At 35.2% G+C, this 23,210-nt stretch overlaps 1 protein-coding gene across 1 annotated transcript in view; it reads left to right on the top strand.

Moving 5' to 3' along the window:
- LOC123536011 (uncharacterized) overlaps positions 1–23,210 on the top strand; it is an 82,946-nt gene that overhangs the window by 53,170 nt on the left and 6,566 nt on the right. The window contains exons 44-56 of the mRNA XM_053528651.1: positions 3,903–4,055; positions 4,479–4,583; positions 4,882–4,989; positions 5,274–5,433; positions 6,874–7,060; positions 9,693–9,778; positions 11,506–11,829; positions 17,250–17,440; positions 17,710–17,882; positions 18,304–18,528; positions 19,079–19,281; positions 20,850–20,920; positions 23,108–23,188. Coding sequence (XP_053384626.1) covers positions 3,903–4,055; positions 4,479–4,583; positions 4,882–4,989; positions 5,274–5,433; positions 6,874–7,060; positions 9,693–9,778; positions 11,506–11,829; positions 17,250–17,440; positions 17,710–17,882; positions 18,304–18,528; positions 19,079–19,281; positions 20,850–20,920; positions 23,108–23,188 — 2,067 coding nt within the window. The remainder of the gene's footprint in view (positions 1–3,902; positions 4,056–4,478; positions 4,584–4,881; positions 4,990–5,273; positions 5,434–6,873; positions 7,061–9,692; positions 9,779–11,505; positions 11,830–17,249; positions 17,441–17,709; positions 17,883–18,303; positions 18,529–19,078; positions 19,282–20,849; positions 20,921–23,107; positions 23,189–23,210) is intronic.

The following is a 23,210-nucleotide window of genomic DNA, read 5'->3' as shown; positions in this document are numbered from 1 at the left end:
TTTTAGTTAATCAAGTGAAGTGGATGACTCTATAAAAATCGACGCAAATGTTATTTATACTACCCTTTGATTTAAAATATTTTTTCTCAGAATAACCCACTTACTTGGTAGGTATCTGATTCAGTAAAAGTTTAAAACACAGTATACCACTGATATGTTTGACACAGATTACACAGATTCTTTGGTGATTTGATCTTATTATATAGCTCTTAAAGATCCCAAACATGTTAAAATAAAAAGAAAAAATTAAGGCTAACCTCACGCTTTGTAAGCGTCTTTCTAATCATGATAAAATAAACTTGAATTTGCTGCCAAGTGAAGATTTGCCAGAAGTTCAGCTGCTTGTCGGATACAAATTCTCAACAAGCGTCCGTTAGACCTTGCCATAACGCCACTTATAAGCAAAAAATAGGTACCTGATTCCTCGACGATGTGATTCAGTAACATTAAAATAATAAATGCAATATTACTTGGATTAAGTGCAGAAACTAACTACCCTTTGCAAACTTTCTGGATTGCTCAGCTTTCGTTTTCTTGAGCGATTCCGTTCTAAAACAAATACTTCTTTTGGTAATTGTAAATAAAGAGAATGCATAGTTATTGAACAGAATGTAGAATATAGTAGTTTTGTACGTTCTTATTCAGTTGAAAAGTAATATGCAGTATAACTCAGAACAATCTAACAGTTACAATAAAGCCATAGTAACATTCAAGAAAATAATTAGAAATATAACACGACAATTTTAATTATGCATAAACATACACTGGTTTATATTTAGAACAGCAGAGTTAATTGACAGGGATATCCTACAAACTGTCTGTCGTTGGTATATTTCACTTAATCAACTAAAATGCATCAGTAAATATTATTCCCTATAGTTTTTTTTTTTTTTTTTTTTTTTTATATATATATAAAACGGACATTTTTAAAGAGCTACCAAACATTGCTAGACCAATTTCAGACAATAGGTCCTTACCTCATTTTAAAAAGTTCTGATAAAACTAGTATAAAAGAAAAAAGAAAAGTAGGAGTCATATACCATCTAAAAGAGATTTCTAATGTCACATTTGCTTACTGTAAAATCACACCAAACTCACATTGCTGGAACCAGGAAGTACTACTCACAATAAAATTGAGTTTCACTTCAAAATCTCATATCCCATTTTTACCAAAGTTTCAAAAATACATCCACAATGAAATTCAAACAGAAAACAGCTTTATTTTAGAATTCTGTGGCCGTGCCAAATGAACAATTAGTGTTAAAAAGCTCCGTCATTACCTGACCGGACCAGATGTCTCCCATGCTGGTTCCTATATTAACGTTAGGCCTATACAGATGTCACTAAATCTACTTGAATATTTTATTTTGTTCTCAATGATATGCTTTAATTTCGTTTATAATGACAGAACACAAAAGTGATTACATATTTGGAAGTAATGGCTAATATAAACACCTTCTACAGCTTCTGAGATTTGTGATAAGTGTATTTTCTTGAAATTTGTAAGTTGATTATGGTGGAGCATTGTAACACATGATATAAATACTTCTATACAGCGTCACGATTCTGGATAGTTCCTACTGCTTTGCCGTGCCTCCATTAAGGTATTTATTTGATTCAGAAGAAGAATGATATTTTAGTCCTACATCCCAAATAAAAAAAAATCACCAAATTTAGTTCAAACACAACACATATTCGACAAACCTTGTGGTTATTCCGTACAAACTGCCCTATATGACTTCACCTTCAAACTTAAAACATCAATAACAACATATGTTCGGTCCTTTAACCCACATAAATGTCCAAATTTCATACTCGCACTCAAAAATCATTGTGACAAGACCTACAAACTGAAATATATATATAGATGACCATGAACTTCATATGACCTCCATCTTCAGACTTAAACGCTTAATAAACATCATCTTTCGTCTTACAGCCCACATAAGTAATCCAGTTTAGTTCATACTCACATTCTAAAAAACTTGTGGCAAGACCTACAAACTGACCTATATCGGGATGAGCCTGACCTTTATATGATCTTCACTTTTAAACTTAAAACCACAAAAAAAACACGATAATTTCTGTGTGAAATGGATCTTTGTCCGACCAATCATTTAAAGCAATACGTGTAATACGTACATTTTTTTCTAGTTAAAAGTTACTTTGAACACATAGCTTTTGTTATTCTGACAGAATGGTTGAATCTGAATGGCTGTTTTGGGCGGATCAGGAAGCATCCCTTTGTAAAATAGAAATAGCTAGTTTACATCCTGATGATTAAGTCAATAAAAGATAAGGTTTCTTAATTTCCCTCGTGTACGGAGTGATTAAATATATTGAAAATAGTGCGAATGGTAAGTACGATGAATCTTAACTGATATGATCTGCATGGCATGATTGAATCGACATGATGTATGTGTTTATAGTATCAAATGAATGAAGGAATGAATGACTGACCGACTGAATGTTGCCACAATAAACTTTGTATATATACTAATATGTTATACAACAATAGAATATTTTGGTTCACTCATACTGCATTGCTGTAGGTCAGACACTCCTATTACTTTTTCAATAGACTTCCATTATATGTCACATGCCCCAAAATTGAGAAATGACCATTAAAATATGATTGTTTTAGTAAGACAGTATTTCAGACACATAAAAATAGCAGTTTTATATTAGGCTTATCCAATCCATTTTCTCACAATGTTTCTTCAGACAAACCTACCCCCTTTCTTGAATGGCATTTAGAGGCAAAATGCACACCGGCACCTACTATTCTAAATAGAGAATTTTAAAGTCAAGCATTCAGCCAGACACTGGAAAAATATTCCAAATTTCACAGAAAGTATTGTATTGCTTGATTTTGACTCAAATTTTATTATTGTAACCATAATCTTTTTATCCAATCAGTTTGCTGATCAAATGTATTTCAATGCACAATACCATCTGATCTTTAGACTTACTGAAACGAAATTAAGTCACTTTATAGTTAAAGCTATAAAATTGTTCGGTCATGTAGGACGTTTATTAGATAGTAAGCCATGCACTGCACAGTAAATGTATAATGTTAAAGGTCCATTACTAAGGGAAAGTGAGTTGGCAATTTTTTTCATAGCCAGTGCATAGACTTCTGCAAGACACTAAATAATGAAGATTGGCAGGTCAAAATTTACAGAAGGTCTTTGTAACTCAAAGAAATGTTTGTGTATTATGTTGAAATTTCAATGAATCGACAGAATGACCCCCCAGGTCTTTTTAACTTTCTTCATACTTCATAGAAAAATAATTGTACATATACTGCGATTTATTTCGAATTTCTACATACCAACTTTCATTTTCCAATAAAATGAAATAGTTTTTGTGCTTTTTAAAAGAAATTAAAATGTGCACTTTCCTTAGTATCGGACCTTTAAATGGAAAACACTTGTACTGTTGTGCATCAGGAATGAGACTAAACAGTCCAATAGCTCTTTAAAATAGCTGAAAGTCTGGAACAAAATAATGAACAAAATATATATTTTAATCAGCTATGTTATTTTCTCTACACATGATGAGAAATTTTATAATTATCAAAACACTGCGAAGTTAATAGATACTAAAAGCGTTTCTGAGTTACATTTTGTACGGCATAATTCTTATCTGACCTTTAAACTTTTTTTTTAATTTATCACCAAAGTAAATCATGTATGATAAGTATACCGGTGTTGTAATGGTGTGCAAAAATCTAAAAAGAAGTAGAGTGTCGCGGTACAGTTTAGATTCGTATACGCTTGGATTATCTCATTCTATTTTCTCAGATCATACAAAGCAGTTGTATACTACGGTTGGTTCTTACTTTCATATAACTTCTAAATTACATCCACTTCAGTTTTCTTAATATTCTTTAATTTCAGGGCAGCTATTATTGTGATTTTTGTGACACGGGATATATTGGTACAAACGAAAGCGGCTGCTATCTAGATAATTTCTGTATCTCTAGCGCACATGCATGCAGCAATGTCTGGGCCAACTGTGTTTACTTGGGACCAGCTGAGTATAGATGTGAGGTAAGAACAACAGGTTAAGCATCACGCTTAAACCCGAGCGTATCAAAAAAGGGTTTATTTATATTCTGTATATTATATTCTAGTGTTTGAATCCGCGACTTCCCAATTGTGTCTTATGTATCAAACATATACAAGTGACTGTGCTATTACTCGGAAAGCGGAGAGTATTCATGTGTCTTATTTATCAGTGTAGTCCTCAGTACTCGGGTAATGTAGAACATTCATGTGTATTTATTAGTGTCAGCCTGGTTACTTTGGTTACTGAGAGCATTCACGTCTATTTATCACGTTCAGCTTGCTTGGACGGATACAGTATTCATGCATCAATATTTCAATGTATCCTTGATTACTTGGCTAAATTAATCAAGATATATTTGCGACTACATGCGAATAATGTAAAGCATTTTTGCGTTTATGTTAAAGTGTAAGCCTGGATATGCGGGTAACGGAGAGAGATGTGGTTTAGACTCGGACAATGACGGACATCCAGACAGCGGAGTATCCTGTATCGATTGGGGATGCTTCAGGGTATCATTTTAAATATACACTGCTTGAACATTCTATTGCCTAATTTATAATCATAGCCTCACAGTCAGTTAGACAGCCATTTATAGCCTGAACAAACTGAGTATTTTGAGTATTCGATGGATTTAAGTCCTTACTGTTACCAGTAAAATATATACCATTCATTTAAATATTTCAACTGTAGCTGTTCTACTGAAATCATAATAAGCATCTTACAATTTTAATTTGTGTAATGATCTTTAGCATGCTATACTTTGTCTTGAGTCTGAAAGTTTAAATAGAATTTCGTTTGTGTTGTTAGGACAACTGTCCATATGTATCTAACAGTAACCAGGAAGATAGTGATGGTGATAGTAGCGGGAATAACTGTGATTCTGACGATGATAATGACGGAAGGTGGGATTATCTGGTCAGTATCTCTCTTTAACATTCAGAAATATAAATTGAACTCATTTTCCAATAATGTGAAGTAAACCAATACAATCGAGCTAACACTTGCTAGTGTCATATAGATCGCAGTAGATTGACGGGTAAATGCCATTTTATTTCAGATATTTCTGGATTGCAGTTTTTTTCCATTTGTTGAGTTTTCACGATGTGGTAATTATTTTCCTGTATTTTATGAGTGAATGTCTTTATAACTATTACAAAAAATAATGTTTTCTGAACTCAAATGTTACATGTTTTCACCAGGACAACTGTCAGTATATCGCTAACTGGAATCAGACAGATACTGACGCTGATGGTGTAGGTGACGCCTGTGATAACTGTCCCAATGATATAAATGCTGATCAACTAGATACCGATGGCGACGGTTTTGGTAACATTTGTGACTCAGATGACGATGATGACGGTATCTTCATGTTATGTTCGTGTTTGAGTGAATAGGTGTCGTTAGAAAGTTCTAAACATTCTTTCAGGAAAATTGTTTACTGATGAACAGTATTCTTACCATTAAATGAGAACATGCGAATACAGTATATGTCAGAAACTGTTTCTGGTACTTTTGGTAAAAAAAGCAATCGGACTAGAAAATTCAACAAATCACTTAAAATACTTAAAGGGGCAGTTGTTGCGGTAACAAACTTTTGCTGAAAGTAAATGCAAGTCTAAGAAAGTTTGACAAACCATTAAGTAGCGTCAGATGTTCGCGCTTTGCAAACTGTCATCGAGTAGTAAAATTCAGCTTTTAAAAAGTATGACACATCAGGTTTCTGCATGTCGTAAACTTTACAACAATAATACAATACTGCGTGTAATCCTTTGCATTATCCGCAGCATTCATTGTTTACATGCACTTAAATGGATTGCTTAGCTTTTTAGACGATTGACAGCATTAAGTGTCCATTTGTCGCCAAATTCAGTAAGAAAACAGCTAGGAATATGCTGCATTTAGTTGACTATGGAAACATTCATTTACGGCGCGAACAGAAACACATTTCAGGCTAAAACGTCTCGCATCGGTGTGTCGCCAACTTTAGTAAACGACATAAATTACTGTCATTAATTATCAATATGACCTCAAAAAATATTTGTTGTGAGTTACATGACAGCATTATGTGTCCGTGTATACGACTTGCACCCATTGTCTGCCAGTAATACATGCTTACTGAGTTAAAGACGAAAATCACAATGAAGTAGCCGCATGCCGCAAATCGTAGAACGTAAATAGAATACTGAGTGAAATATTTTCTTTTATTATATACCTATATAAATTCTGTAAAAGATGGCCTGTATTTCACAATTAAATATGAACAGACAGACAAAAATTTCGTATTGTACCTTTTGAATTCCGTATTGTACCTTCCGTATTGTATGCTGCCGGACTATTTTCATTAATATGCATGACCTGACACACTTCTATAAACAGCGCACATAAAAACTTCACTAAGTTCCATTTAATATCGATAAACATTGAAGATTTCGATCAAGAACAAAACAAGAATCAAAATGGTAAAGGTATATAATAAAAGGGTCATTATAACAGTAGCTAGATCTGGGACTTTGTATTCGGCTCTCGTGGATTTTGCAAGGTCGGATCACACTCGGCGCTTGCGCGCCTCGTGAGATCCGATCTGGCAAAATCCACTCGAGCCGAATACTGCATCCCAGATCAAGCTACTGTTATAATAACCCTATTTTATGTTTCTTTTTATTGCTACTTTGTCGCGACCATTCTCGGTTGTCGAAAATAATTGCCTCTGTTGACATCTCGGATTTAGACAAAACACAGTTATTTTCAAGGTAAATGATAAACACTTTTATTTACCTTATCGTGGCATTTTCTTTTGAGGTGTCCTTGATGATAGCGACAATTGTCCACTGGTCGCCAACGCGGGTCAGGAAAATACAAATGATACTGACACGGTGGGGGATGCATGTGACAACTGTATTAATGTTGACAATGATAACCAACTAGATACAGACCAGAATGGTGCAGGTGACGCTTGTGATACAGTTAATGGCACAAATAAAGATGAGTAAGTAAAGACCACTGCAATGAGTATATATATATATTATCACAATGATGAATGGGTAATCCACGAAATATTTAGATCCAATAGATCCACTTTTCAATAGATTTAGATAGATGTGTACGAATTTATCTACCAATTTCATTATAGGGTTTCTTGTGTTTTGCTGCAGCTAGATATTTAAGAAACTGTTTGATTTCGTTCAAAAATAGATTAGATTTTTTAATTACTTACCTTTATTTTTTTCATCTTTATACCGGCTGGCGTTATACAATCGGACACTTTGGGCATATTTTTCATGGTAGGGAGATAGATAAATCTAGTGGTTGAAATTTCACATGAACAAAGTTAGGTTCTCCTCCTAACTAAAGAGCTAATTTGTTAATTTTTAAAATTAGGTCAAGTATTTTTTGAGGCCCGAACGACATACCGCCAAATCACGCTGTTTCAAGGTTAAACAGTACCATTTTTGCGGACAGCGAGTTGTCACTTTATTGATTTTCAATTTACGTTCATTGATTTAAACTTAATTTTCAGCCAAGGGAAAGTAGTCGCACAGTGTCTGAGACATAGAATTACCTGTCTTGTCGATAATTTGACCGTATCTCTCCCGACTTAATCTTTTAAAATTCAACTTTTCGATGTGGATATTTTGATATGAAAATGTGTTTTAGGGTGTATTAAAATCATGCACTAAATTATCAAAGTTGTATGTTCCTGGTTTAAGTGTTTATTAAACGTCTCGTCTGCTTACCTCCAATTTGCATTGAGCTTTTAGATTTAATGATGGGACCTTACGGAATAACTGCGCATGTGCACCGCGCCACTACCAACTTTCCCCAACATGTTAACATTCTTCATGAGTGCAGAAGAAATGAAATGTAGCATTTATTGTAAAATACGTACATTTAATCGTTGTAACTTTGCTGTGTTGATGAAAATCAAGTGTCCATTTGATCATAAACAGATAAGAAGGTTAAAGACCGGAATAAAGCGTTTACGGGACTGTCCGGTTTGGTGGTCGTCCGCATTTGTTGGTCGCCAACCAGAACACCTTTTTAAATGACCGATTCATATTATTTATCTCCAATGTTTATTTTTATCTTTTAATTTTTTTCACGATTTATGTATATACGTTTAAGATTTCTTATCTTTAGCTCACCTGAGCAATGCTCAGGTGAGTTTTTCTGATCGCTTGATGTCCGACGTCCGTCGTCTGTCGTCTGTCTGTCGTCTGTCAACATTTAGCTTGTGTATGCGATAGAAGCTGTATTTTAAACTGATCTTCATGAAATTTGGCCAGAATAATTACCTTGATGAAATCTAGGCCGAGTTTGAAAATGGGTCATCTGGGGTCAAAAACTAGGTCACTAGGTCAAATCAAAGAAAAACATTGTGTATGCGATAGAGGCTGTATTTTTCAATTAATCTTTATGAATTTTGGTCAGAATAATTGTCTTGATAAAATCTAGATCGAGTTTAAAAATTGGTCATCTGGGGTCAAAAACTAGGTCACTAGGTCAAATCAAAGAAAAACCTTGTGTATGCAATAGAGGCTGTATTTTTCAATTAATCTTCATGAATTTTTGTCAGAATAATTACCTTGATGAAATCTAGGAAGAGTTTGAAAATGGGTCATCTGGGTTAAAAAACTAGGTCACTAGGTCAAATCAAAGAAAAACCTTGTGCATGCGATAGAGGCTGTATTTTTCAATTGATGTTCATGAAATTTGGTCAGAATGATTGCATTGATGAAATCTAGGTCAAGATTGAATATGGGTCATCTGGGTTTAAAAATAAGATCACTGGATCAAATCAAAGAAAAACTTTGTGCATGCGATAGAGGCTATATTTTTCAATTGAACTTCCTGAAATTAAGTCAGAATGATAGCCTTGATGAAATCTAGGTCAAATTTGAATATGGGTCATCTTGGGTCAAAAAGTAGGTCACTAGGTCAAATCAAAGAAAAACCTTGTGTATGCGATAGAGGCTGTAGTTTTCAACTGATCTTCTTGAAATTTGATCAAAATGATTGCCTTTATAAAATCTACGTTGTGTTTGAATAAGGGTCATCTGGGGTCAGAAAGTAGGACACTAGGTCAAATCAATGAAAAACATTGTGTACGCGATAGAGGCTGTATTTTTCAACTGATCTTCATGAAATTTGGTCAGATAGATAGCCTTGATGAAATCTAGGTCAAATTCGAATAGGGGTCATCTGGTATAAAAAACTAGGTCACTAGGTCAAATCAAAGAAAATACTTATTTTGTGCTCCAATTTTAATGATAATTGGTCAGAATATTTTTTTCCATGAAATCACTAGGTCAAATATGTTTACACTGTTATGGTGTATTATGAAATGTTTCTCAGGTGAGCGACCTAGGGCCATCTTGGTCCTCTTGTTATGTAAATATAGCTGTTGTATATATATTGCTTCATTACTTCAGTGTAGCAATATAAGTAATACGTTAAGCAAGCAGTCGTGCTGCATGTGCACGTCTTTCTATGTTACATATGTGTGTCAATATGTAATATAAATTAGACCTATTTTACTATTTGCAAGATAAATATTGGCATTCCTTGTAAGGAAGTGCTATGTTCAAAAGAATGGGGAAAATGATGCTTTTATTTTATAGGGATGGAGACAGTATTCTTGACATTTTTGACAATTGTCCGTCATATCCAAACGCTGATCAGTCGGACATTGATTCTGACGGCACGGGTAAGTTGTAAGTTAATCATATATTATAATGCACCAGACCTGCATTATTACATTTCATTGCATATGACTGACTCAACCTTTTAGCCGAAAAAAGAGATTACAGCATGCAAGATAGCCAATATACCATTTTAAATAACAAGCAATGGCTGAGTAAAGACCAGACAAGGCAAGACAGAAAAGTGCCACGATGGTTAAAATTGCAATTTTCTTAAATTATCCGGACCCCGTTGTACAAACCCCCAAAGACATTCTCAGTTCTTACAGCGATCAAAAATGATATCAAAATAAACGCCTGAGTAAAGGTTTGAATAACATGCAGCTCATTCGTAGCAACGCACTTGTGCACAAATATCTTACTGAACAGTCTGTCTTACAACAAGAAATGGTTATTTAGTTTATGCATCCACCTTATTCTCCTGACCTTATTTCCTGTGACTTTTTCTACTTCCGTTCCTAATGAAATGATCCTAGGTTTAAATGTTATTCCTCTAGAAGCATCATTGTTACAGTCTCACGAGTATACCAACGGGAGACTACCTTGCAGTGTTTTGATCTTGAACAGCTAGACTCCGAAAGTGTGTTTCCGTGCATGACTAAACTTTCCGTGCATGACTAAATTTCCGTGCATGACTAAAATTATTTTGATCTGATTGGTTACCTAGGCATACAAAGACTACCGCAGAATTAATTGAATCACTCTCGTAAACGGGAAATCAAATACGCTGTTAACTTAGTAATCGTACGCTTGACATACCACCTTTGTATGATTATAGTGTTTTAGTGTGATGTACTTTCTCACTTTTCTTGGCTTTAAATACAGAGAAATGGTACTCAATTGAGTGATATAGGGTGACAATTGCTTCAATTTTTGCATTTTGTTTAGGTGTGATTTCTTGCAGCAAACTGGCTTCAGGTTGTCTATCAATCCGTCCGTCCGTCCGTCCGTCCGAAGACACAATCTTGTGCGCACCAACTCCCCTCATCGCCTTGACACAATTTAATGAGTGATCAGTAACAATAGTAGTTGTACATGGTGCGTGTTAGGCTCCTTCAGGAAAAAAATGCAGAGTTACAGGACTTTGTTTGATTTTTTTTGTTACTACACTATATACATAGACACAATCTTGTGCGCACCAAGTCCAATCTTCCCCCTGACACAATGTAATGAGTGATCAGTAACAACAGTAATTCTGCATGGTGCGTCTTAGGCTCTTTCAGGAAAAAAATGCATAGTTACGGGACTTTGTTACAATACTATATACATAGACACAGTCTTGTGCGCACCAACTCTCCTCATCTCCTTGACACAATTTAATGAAACCTCACACAAGTAATCAGTAATAGCAGTAGTTGTTCAATGTGCATGTTAGGTTGTTTCGGAAAAAAAATGCATTGTTAGGGGAATTTGATTTTTGTTACTTTACTATATACATAGAGTCTGCATATGCAATCTTGTGTGCGCCTGATCTCCAGAACCTATGCATACAATTTAATGAAACTTAGATGTAATACAAATGATCAGTTTTAACCTTAGTTGTGTATGTACGTCTTAGGTTCTTTCAGAAAAAAATCTTCAAAGTTATGGGACTTTATTTTTTTGTTAACAAACTATATACATACAGACTGCATATGCAGTCTTGTGCGCACCTAATCTTCCGAACCCTTGCACACAATTTAATGAAAATTCACGATATAACAGTGCTACTTTGACTTCGGATGTTTTTCAGGTGACCTTTGTGATTCGGATATGGACGGCGATAGTGTTATCAATGACCTTGACAACTGTCCATATTACAGTAATGTTGGTCAGAATGACGTGGATGGTAACGGGGTTGGTGATGATTGTGAAACTGACTCAGACGGAGACAGTGTGGTTGATCAAAATGACACCTGTCCACACAATCCAGCCATCAGTACCACAAGTTTTAGCAATTATTTCACTGTTGACCTTGACCCTTCAGTTTCTGCTGATGAACCGTATTGGGAAGTCAAAGATAATGGAGCAGAAATTCAACAGACAGTGCATACATGGATGCCTGTCATGCTTATAGGTAAAGCAGTCTTAGCTCTACATGTTATACACATGGGAAAATTAGACCAATCGTGAAAATCACCACTGAAGCCAATAATTAACAAGCAAATTCGATGAATTGGTATTCCCCGCCGAAAGGGCTTGTGATGAGGAATGGCAAAAAAATATATATTCTGCAAAATGTTAAGGATGTTACTAAGTCATTAGACAAAATCTCTTTGTGTGTGTGTGGGGGGGGGGGGGGGGATGGGGTAGCGGGGGTGACCAGGTGAGGGTACAAAATTTCACATGTTGATTATAAATATTGATGGAAAATTAAAAATGATAAAAAAAATGGGTGGGGGATGGGGATGCATGATCGGGGTGGTGGACAAGACTGAGTGGAGAGTGAGGTGGGGGAACGGTACAACTTTGAATGCTGATAAATATTCATGGAAGGTTTAAAAAGAAATAATAATTAAAAGGAATTATTTTTTTTTTGGGGGGGGGGGGGTGGAAGGGGGTGTGACCAAGGCAAGGTGGTGACCAGGTGTGGGTACAAAACTTCACATGTTTATAATAAATTATCATGGAAAAGAATGAAATAAGTTTAATGAAATTCTACCAATTGGTTGGTTTGTTATGTACAAATCTGTAGATTTCTAAACAATTAAAGGGCAATAACACTAAGGAAAATTGACCAATTGAACAAATAAAATGACAGGCATCATTGAAGTATGTTGGTTCATATTTATTTCAAGTTTCATGAAATTCTACCAGCTTATTACTGAGAAATGGCTACAGACGTGGATTTTTCATTAAATCAAGGGCAATAACTCTAAGGGAAATTGACCAATCCAAAAAAAACTTGACGGGCATCATCGCAGTATGTTGGTGCATGTTTATTTTAAGTTTGTTTTTTTTTTTTTGAAATTCTACATGATAATTACTGAGAAATGGCTGCTGACGGACATTTTTGGGCATTTTTCATTAAATCAAGGGCAATAAGTCTAAGGAAAATTGACCAATCCAAAAAAAATTTTAACGGGCATCATCGCAGTATGTTGGTTCATGATTATTTCAAGTTCCATGAAACTCTGCCTGCTAGTTACTGAGAAATGACTGTGGACGGACGGACGGACGGACGGACTGACGGACGGACAACGCCATTTCAATACCTACTCCCGATTTCATCGGCGGGGAAGATTAAGTTTGGCTTAGTAAATCGGCTCTAGAGACTGTTCGGCACTTTTCGGTGTACTCCGTAATTTGCCGCCTGCTGTAAACAGGTAATCCCTTCTCCGCCAATGTATTTATTTTTCAATTTTTTTAGCAATATGAATTCTAGTGGCTATTTTGGTAGATCGCTTATTATTAAGGTACACTCAAATAAATTGCCCAACGGTCACCTCTTTACTCAGGAAAGATCCGATTTGTATTCATAAAGGTGAGTAGCAGAGTGAGTGATTGTTGAGGGAGGTCCTAGGGACACTTGAGTGTTTCTCAAGGTCTCTAATGTAAGTTTAGATGATCAATTTACAATATTTATTCAACTCGAAAGTAAGATAACAGTGTCATGTTAAAGCCAAAGTTCATATTTGTGCAAGGTATTTTGGAAAAAAATATTATGTCCTTTTTTAGGACGACGAAAACGTAAAAAGACCCAACAAATTGAAAGACTGTGTCGCAGTAAATTGATGCAAACGGTTAAAAATAGATATTGGAAATCAAAAATACATCTACGAAATCTAACCTAACAGGGCTCATCGGTCACTCCCAGAAACACACATCGTATTAACAAATATTTACATTTCACAAGCCTTGATATCGGTTAATTCATACTGGAAAATATAAACATTCTCTCAAAGTAAATGTCATGAATAAAACCTATATCTATTAAATTTCTTTGTTTAAATGACAACGGAAACATTTATCTAATAAAAAGATATGTTTTTAGTAATAGAAATTTTAAAAAAATAAGCGGGCTGGCATTCGGGAAACACCAACAATTAATAGCAGAGTTAAAAACTTAGTTGTTTTGATAAATTTCAATTTCTGCGAAAATGAAATGTTGTATTTTTAAGTATGAATTTCATTCTACTAATGCAAATGAGTAGACTGACGGACGGACGAACGAACGGACGGACGGACGGAAGGACGTATCATAAAACAAACAGACGGACGGACGAACGTCGGTCCCCACAAACTTGGTTTATGTGGCTACCCCATTGTTCTCTCTATTGTTCTTTTAGCCACATCATTTTGTGGGGGCGGACGGTCGGACGTACAAACATACATACAAGCAATATGATGACAACTTCCGACTACAAAGATAATGATCAGCACTTTTGCATATATTTGATGTTATTGTCATATAAACCATTATAATCCTCTAAATCCATGGTTTACAATGAAACCATTAATCGAGCAGTTCTTCTGAAAGTTAAAATTGAGTGGAACTTATGCATATGACTTTCGAACTCCGCTCATACTCACGCAAGGTCTACCCGAGGTCCACTTGCGTGATACTTACCCAAGTTTGAGTCAAGTTTGAGTTTGAGTAACGACTATAAATATCATCCTAATCTACAGTGGTTGCAAAGATAAATGAGAACATAAGTTGGTCAGCCATTGATGAACCCCGTTAGCCTATGTTTCGTTTATCTATATTCAATTTGCCTATATCTATTTTTTAGATAGTGTTCATCAATTTATTTTCTTTTTTTTTTTGTCCTCAACAACATGCATTAAAAAGAACTTTTTTTCCAAAATAAAAGAATTTTTTCACAAATACGTATCTTCGCCTCAAATACATATACGACACTGTTATAAAATCTTTAAATGAATAAAAGATTGTAAATTTAACATCAGTTTGCACTGATACTGAAGATCGAAAATGAAAATTTAATTTCTAGCAAGCTTTGAACTTCGATCCAGCTCGCAAATCAAAATTCAACATCAAACATGTATAGTTTCGAGCTAAGGTTGAATCGAAATTCAAATTTCCAAAAAGTTGAATTTCCAGCTGGAATTTAATTTCGAGCAAACTAGAAGATCGAAATGGTTCAAAATTTCAATATGTTTAATTTCGAGCTGGGATTGAATTTCGAGCCAGCTCGAAGATCGAAATTCGGATTTTCATTTCAAAATTCATTTTTAATGGAATTTCGATCTTCAAGCTCGAAATTCAATTTTTTGAAAATCTAGCACGAAATCACAGATGTTTATTGTTGATTTTCGTTCTTCGAGCTGGCTCAAAGTCCAAAGTTTGCTCGAATTTAAATTCAATGTTCGATCTTCGATGTCAGTACTAACGCCTCGATGCTCATAACTTGTTAAAGTTTGATCTCAAGTTACCCGTGAAGATCAAAATTTAAATTTTCAAAATTCTACTTTCAAAATAGCATTTATTTCTGAGCAAGCTCAATTATCAAGAGTAATGATATTCCAAAAGCCGAATATCGACCTTGTGTTAATTAACAACCTGTTCAGATATTAATACTGAATTTCGAATATCGAGCTAGCTTTGGGTGTCGAGCCAACTCGAACATCGTTCTTCAGATTTTGAAAAGCTCAATTTCAGTTTAATACTGAGACTGGGATCTGCTCAAATTTTCATAATACCGATTGTCTAGAAATTTATGCTAGCTCGAAATATTTGAATCTCGATCTTCCAGATGGCTCTAACTTCAGTTCTATCTCGAAATTCGGTGCTTTTTAGATTTTAATTCCGATCTACGAGTCTGTTCGAAATTTTAATGTCAGCAAAATGCAACGCCGTCCTTTTGAAAATTTAAGTTTCGATCTTCTAAAAACTTGCCCAAAATATGCTGTCTCAAATTTCAACGTTTTGAGACTGTTTTCTTCTAACACACTTTCAATTTTATTCCAGCTCGAAATCAGTGCCTTAGATTTTCATTTTCGATAGACACGAAGTTTAATGCTGGCTCGAATTTAACACTGAACATTTCAGTTTTAGTCTTCGAGCTACATTCAAATTCCTTATTGACTGTAAACAAAATCAGATTATGGAGCGTCCACTTATTTCTAAATCCGTACCTGTTTGCAGTTTAGCGGTGAGAAGAAATCAGTCTTTACCGTTTGGCAGAATGTTCCGATAACGATAAAAAAAAACCTTAAAACTCTTTCTTTGCGTTATATAAAATATTTTCAGTCATGTGAAAAATCGATGATTCTAATTCTTCCATATGGTTAATGCTTTGTTTGACTCATGAATCACGTTGACCCCGGCAACATGGTCTACAGTATATATGCTTTGACTCATGAATCACGTTGACCTCGGCAACATGGTCTGCAGTATATATGCTTTGTTTGACTCTTGAATCACGTTAACCTCGTCAACACGTTCTACAGTATATATGCTTTGTTTGAGTCATGAATCGCATCGATCTCATCAACATGTTCTACAGTAAATGCATTGTTTGACTCATGAATCACGTTAATCTCGTCAACATGTTCTATATTAAATACTTTGTTTTTACTCATCACGTTGATCCTGTCAACATGTTGTACAATGCAAGGTTTGTTTTAAATCTTCACATTGATCTTGTCATCATGTTTTACCATAAACGCTGAGTCAGCACGTTGACTACGTCAACATGTTTTACCTTAAACGCTTTTTGAGTCATCGCGTTGTTTTCAACAACATGCTCTACTTTGAACGCTTTGTTTTGAGTCATCGCGTTGTTCTCGTCAACATATGTACCATATTCATCAACAAGTTCTACCATTCTATGACATTACAAGGACTGTGTAAATCTAAAAGATCTTGGAAAGTTTGATAAATGGCATGTTGTCGAAGTACCGTTATGTCCCTATAAGTAGTCGAAATTACTGCATTGCAAATAGTTAACACATAAGCTGTGTCATGATTACTTTATTGACGTTTTATACAATGTATATAAGCAAAAATAATCGATAAACTTCGATTTTGAACATTCAGTCATAAATTACAGCATGTGAGTCATCCTACGACCCGGCTGTAAGACGAGTTTTCCAACATCGGCAAAATCACAGATAAACTAACGCTGTAATATTTTAAGTCGCTCTCGCTAAAATTGAAGGAATGACACATCCTGCAATAAGATAATGACATGGATATATTATTAGGAACGTTTATCATGTTATATTCATATTAATTTTTCAGACACACATTTTATCCCCTTCGATTAATTGTTGAATGTTTCTTATGTATTTAATTATTTGACGCAACAAGTGAATTACCATGATGATTTAGGATAAAAGTGGCCAAGAACATTTTAACCTTTTGAAAACAATTTGATATCGTAACCATATCCTTACAATTACAAATATGTAGTAAAATGTGTATGCCTGTAACAATTAAAGGCATACTTTAGATTGTTTTTTATTAGATATTCCTTTCGTTTTCAATATCAGAACTGAAAACAGATGTTGTTTTTGATTAAATCTGTATAACAGGTGAGCAAGCTTACGGAGGGGTTAAATACGCTGGAACTTGGTTCACAAAATATTCATCCGCTTCGGACTATTTTGGCTGTGTGTTTGGATACACGAACAACAGGAAGTTTTATGTGGTCACGTGGAAAGGTGTTCACTACAATTACGGGAATATGACATACAAAGCTGGAATTAAAGGGATCCAGTTGAAGGTATGCAACTGCCTTATTACAATTTCAGCCCTTCCAGTTCTCCGCAAAAAGATCCCTAAATAATCGGTCACACTTCCTTCCTCATATCAATGCATACCAAGCTATTGGTAACAGAACGTAGTTTTGCCAAATCAGCTACTCCCTGAAACTCAGAGAATTTAAGTACAATAAGCATTTCTGTTGAAACATTTCAAATACTAGGATAAATACTTTTTCATGTTGCAAATTTTGGATGATTTTATACAAGTGCCGTGTCTTTATGTTCAAAGGTAGTGAACTCAAGCACTGGACCTGGCAGCACTATGGCTGAGACTGTCTGGCACAGTTACGATACGTCTGGAGAAACTAGACTTATTTGGCAGGATCCAGATCTTCAAGGGTGGTTGCCAGAGACATCGTATAGATGGTTCATAACACACCAACCGTCCATAGGATATATCAGGTGAAGTACAATTGCGATGTTGAGATTTTATTCAAACTTTATCACCACAGGATCCTGATACTTTTCTACAAAACAAATTTTTACACGGTGCAAAACTTAAAATAACATTTGCTACTTGAGTTTTTAACAATTTGAGGATTTGTATATTTAAAAGTCCTTTGATAGAATCTTGATTCACATTTTTCTAGGCCAGACAAAATGATAGCATGCAAAGAGACCTAACGGCCTAAATCTTGTGTTTTTCTTTGAAATAAAATTTTAAAAAGTTTCAAAATGAATCCAAAGCGGGCCAGCTCACTTTCACACTTCTTGAAATAAGCACCAGATGTAATTTCGTAAGGATAAAACTTGCAGAAAACCAGCCCTGTGTGTTTCTTTTAAGCTTAAAACCTACACATCAGTGCTCTCTTTATCAAACCAGTATCCAGGTATACCGTGGTTACACGTTACTTGTTGATTCCGGACCTTTATACGACTCCACAATATCCGGAGGAAGACTTGGTGTGTTGCAGTTTGGTTACATGTCGGTTATTTGGTCAAATCTACGCGCTGAGTGCTTAGATCATGCAAACCAAGCGTTACACTTGGACGGAATAGACGATTATGTTACTCTTGATGATATACCGACCCTGCAAATAAACGAAAGGTAAATTAGTTTGTACACATGATACATTAAATTCATCAAACGTAATTGCCTTGTTGTTTGTATTATTTAATTAAGGTAGTTTTGTCGTATTCTAGTGGGAACGAAATACATCAGGCATTTTTACTTAATGGCGCTGGTTTGAAACAGCAATCGTCAGTCTGGTTTTACAAAATGATGCAGTTATTTCTAACACGTCTTAGTTTCGCGTCGTTTCCATCACTTCCAAATTTCGCGTCAGGATAGAGTCTTTTCTAGCACGTCATAGTTTTGCGTCGTGAAAAGTCTTTTCTAGCACGTCCTTTTTCGCGTTATGATGGAGTCTTTTCCAGCAGATCCTAGTTTCGCGGCATAAAACAGTCTTTTGCAGCACGTCCTGGTTTTGTGTCATGATACAGTCTTTTCTAGCATGTCCTAGTTTCGCGTCATGATAGGGTCTTTGCCAGCACATTCTAGTTTCGAATCATGATGCAGTCTTTGCACGTCCTTGTTTAGCTCATGATAGAGACTTCTCTAGCAAGAGTTCTAATTTATATGTTGTTTTTACATACAGTTTTACCGTTGAGGTTTGGTTGAAACTGGATAGCGGTTACACAACTGGACCATATCCCATTTTCTGTACGTCAAATGGTACCCTATGTCTTTGGGTGGAGAACTCGTTGGTATATGGTGGATATGGAACACAGTCTGTGGTGTCGTCCTCAGTTCTGTCTACTGATGTCTGGTATAATATTATATACAGGCACAGCATAGAAGGTAGCGATTTATATGTTCCCACCCCCTCCCCCCCCCCCCCTCCAACGAGACGAACATATAGGTGTCGCTTTGTCTGTTACACCCTTTTATCTGACATTTCAATCGCGGTGGATGTATAGAAAGACAGATTCTTAGAAAATTTTAATTTTATAAGTCAAAATTCCTTTTTTTATGCCAAAATATATATATTAGCAAAATAGGTTGAAAAGTACGCACTACTTTCCTTATAATCAGGGCTCTGAGGTCTTCCCTGAGACATTTTGAACTCCTACAAGACAAAATACTGCATTTTTGTGCAGTTTCTGACAAAAATGTGTGAACAGTTCAGAAACACATCAAGTACTAATCTGTTAAATTAGGAATACATATTGGTAGGTGTTCGGGGGTCCTGCCCGAGAAAATTTGAAGTCATGTCAGACAAAGTAAACCGGAACATTTCGTGTTGAAAATTCCACTAGCTCGAATAATTAAGTAAACATGTGGAATGAAAAGTTGTCTAGGAACCAGGAACATCCCTACAGGGAAATTTTACAAGAGAAATCATGCTCTTTCGCGCAAGTTTAGAAATTTGTTTAGCAAGCTGACTTTGATTTATGTATATATTACAAACTACAGGTGAGTAAGAAGTGATTAACTATTTGTAGTCGTTACCAATTATTCCAACACCATACAACAAACACAACTCAGGTAGTCAGTGAGTATTATTTCCATGATATGACAAATGAACAATGATTGTATAATACATACATATAAAATATATTTATAAGTACTATCTTTATCTTTCAAATAAATTTTCTTTTTATATACTTTACTTTGCTTCAAATGAAATCAACAACTATCTTTATATTTCGAATAGTCAAGTCCGATGTAGCAGATATATGCCTGTTTAAGAAGTTACAAGCATATTGTTAGTATTTGGCTCAATATACTGTTTGAACATAATTTGGATGTGCTGAATCCAAAAACTATGTCTTGCGCGTCAGGCAAATGCCCTGAAAGGAAAATAAAAGGTACAAAAATAACCACTATTTCTGTAATTATTTCTGTTGGTATCATAGTTAACAGTTTGCGTCATGCAAGCGCGAAGATACAGTTCTGTCATATTTGATCTAAATGTTACAATAAGATACATGTTAAAATCGAAATAATGTTTAACAAAACGGTGTTTTAATACTGTTTATACACTCAGACGGTTATACGTCGTTCGAAGTAATTCACTCTGGCTGCGCCCTTGTGAAATTATTACGCCCGACGTATAACCGCCCATCGTGTACAAATAGCGTTAACACACAGTTTTGCTGTACATTATTTCATAAACCCTTGTTGCTAAAAAAGGCAATTATGATTTCTGTTCCGTGAAATAATCGAAAGAATGCCGTCATGCATTCCGTCATGCATTCTGAATGTTAAATTTGATACATTTGCCAAGGTCGCTATACTTGAATACCGTACATGTCGAGTTTATTACTCGTCCATATTGTAGACACATAAATGCATAAATGTTTGAATGTTATTCGTCTTTGAATACCAAGAAGGCTTTTTTTTCATTTGCTGGAGGATAATTTCAGACGAGACCATTACTCTATTTATTGATGGTGTTCAAGACGGGATAACAGCAGGTGTATCGATAGTCAACTGGGTAGTGTATGATTTGGTTCTGTTTTATTGTCAATGTTCATTTCTGGTCAAAACCATATTGGTATAGGTGTTGTTCATTTATTTAAATTGTTATACTAATGTTAGTTTTTCTTTTCAAAATAGATATTACCTTAACTGTGGTATTTGAACACCTGAACCAAAGGCTCAAGATGAGCTTTTGTGACCGCTCGATGTCCGTCTTCCGTCGTGCGTCGTTTGTCAAGGCCCTTTACTAAGTTTGTTCAAATTATACCCGTCCTTGGGTCATATGATGTACATAGACATACATATGAAAAACTTTGGAAATGTTGTTGTCCAAAACCACAGGGCCTAGGGTTTTAATATTTTGTATGTAACATAATAAAATTGTCCACTACCAAGTTTTTCAAATAATCCCCCTAGGGTCAAACATGGTCCCGCCCCGGGGACACATGGTTTATTAAGACTTATTTAGGGAAAATGTTTGAAAATATTCTTGTCCAACACCACATGATCTAGGACCTTGATATTTGGTATGTAACATCAACAAATAGTCCTCTACCAAGTTTAATCAAATTATCTCCCTAGGGTCAAATATTGTCCCGCGCCAGGGGTCACATGGTTGATATAGACTTATATAGGGAAAAAATTGAAATTCTTCTTGTCCATACTTTTACTTATATAGGAAAAACTTAAAAAATCTTCTTATCTGAAACTGGAAGGCTTAGGCTTTTGATATTTTGAATGAATTACTTAGTGGTCCTCTATCAAAATTATTAAAATTATGTCCCATCGCTGAAAAGAGGCCCCACCCAGGGTGTCCCAAGTTTTAGGACACACCTATCAATTCATCTGTAGACAAAAGCCGCTTTTCATGGAATTGCACGCCACAACCCGTGTATCATTGAAGGTTCCATGTTCACCGCCGTTTGAATACATCTGCGGATGTCTCTAAATGGCTTTTTGTACTTTTAGCATGTGTAAATGTTGTGTTCTGCTCAACCCGGGGCAAGAGGGCGTAGACGGTAGCATGTATTTCTACTACCGTCCATGAACAGGCTCAATCAAACCGAGTCTGCAACATTTTCGTATTTGTGTTGAGCGACCTGTGAAGTTTCCACTTTTTCTATTTTACATAGACTTATATAGGAAAAAAGTAAAACTCTTCTTGTCTAAAAGGCCTTTGATATTTATATTATATTTTGATTTATAACAAGATTATTCGAATAATGCCCCTTGAGAGGAAAGAAGCCTCACTTGTTATATAGGAAAGAAATACTTCAAAACTTTCAGATCATATTTCTTAGACTGTTTAATTATAGTGAACTGATAATCCCAAGTAATTAGGGGTCACTTAACTGTTACTTTGACCTACTGACCTACTTTCTTGTTCTTTTAAGAAACAGCCTTGGAATTTGGATGACATGTTTAGTTTTTCATAGCGATCTTAAAACTGACTCTCGTTGACCATGAATATTACGTACTGACCTACTTCCTTGTTTTTAAGATACATCTTTGAAACTTGGATGACATGTACAGTTTTGCACATCGAATTAAAACACTGAAGTTCATTGATCATGAATGAGATCTACTGACCGGCTACTTATTAATATTTAAGCATCATTTTTACATTTGATACATGTAGCTCATATTACTTTTGTTAACTTTTTTTGATCATTTTATTTTAAAAAAGGCGTCTGGCATGTTTTTATTTTTGGTTTTAAAAATAATTAATGTAGTGTTATACCTAGGTGACTTGTCTTTGTACTTTTTAAGCATAGAAAAAAAGCAGGTTATTTTTATCCTAGCTTCCCGGCCCGAGCTGGAAACTCGGACCAAAAAACGGAACCCCAGGTCGTCACAGCTGGAAACAGCTGGAACCTCGATTCGTTACATTGGGAACCTCGGCTATTATATTTTAAATCTCGGCCCATTTAACACAGTTGGAAGCTCGATCATTACTAATTGAACCTACTCAGCCTATAACAAGTACATCCTCGGCCTATTGCAGTTTGAATCTTGGCCATTCTTTTATATATAAAACATACGATGTTTCTTCTAAACCGCAAAAAGATAGGAAAACAATTTATAAGTAGACTGTAGAATTGACAGTCTTATTAGAGCGTAGAAGTCTATATGTATATAACTTGTACACTAATTTCTTTTAGAGAAATTTTATATGAAGAAAATATATGATTAACAATTTCAGACTGTTGAAGCTGAGACACATGATCTGACGGTTTACCTTGGCAAACAAAACAATACCTACTTCAGGGGTACAATAGATGAAGTATGCTCATTATGATAATTCC

The sequence above is a fragment of the Mercenaria mercenaria genome, chromosome 17 (assembly GCF_021730395.1).
Source record: "Mercenaria mercenaria strain notata chromosome 17, MADL_Memer_1, whole genome shotgun sequence".
Taxonomy (NCBI): domain Eukaryota; kingdom Metazoa; phylum Mollusca; class Bivalvia; order Venerida; family Veneridae; genus Mercenaria; species Mercenaria mercenaria.
Note: the sequence above shows the minus strand (reverse complement) of the source record. Positions and strands in the feature narration are given on the sequence as shown.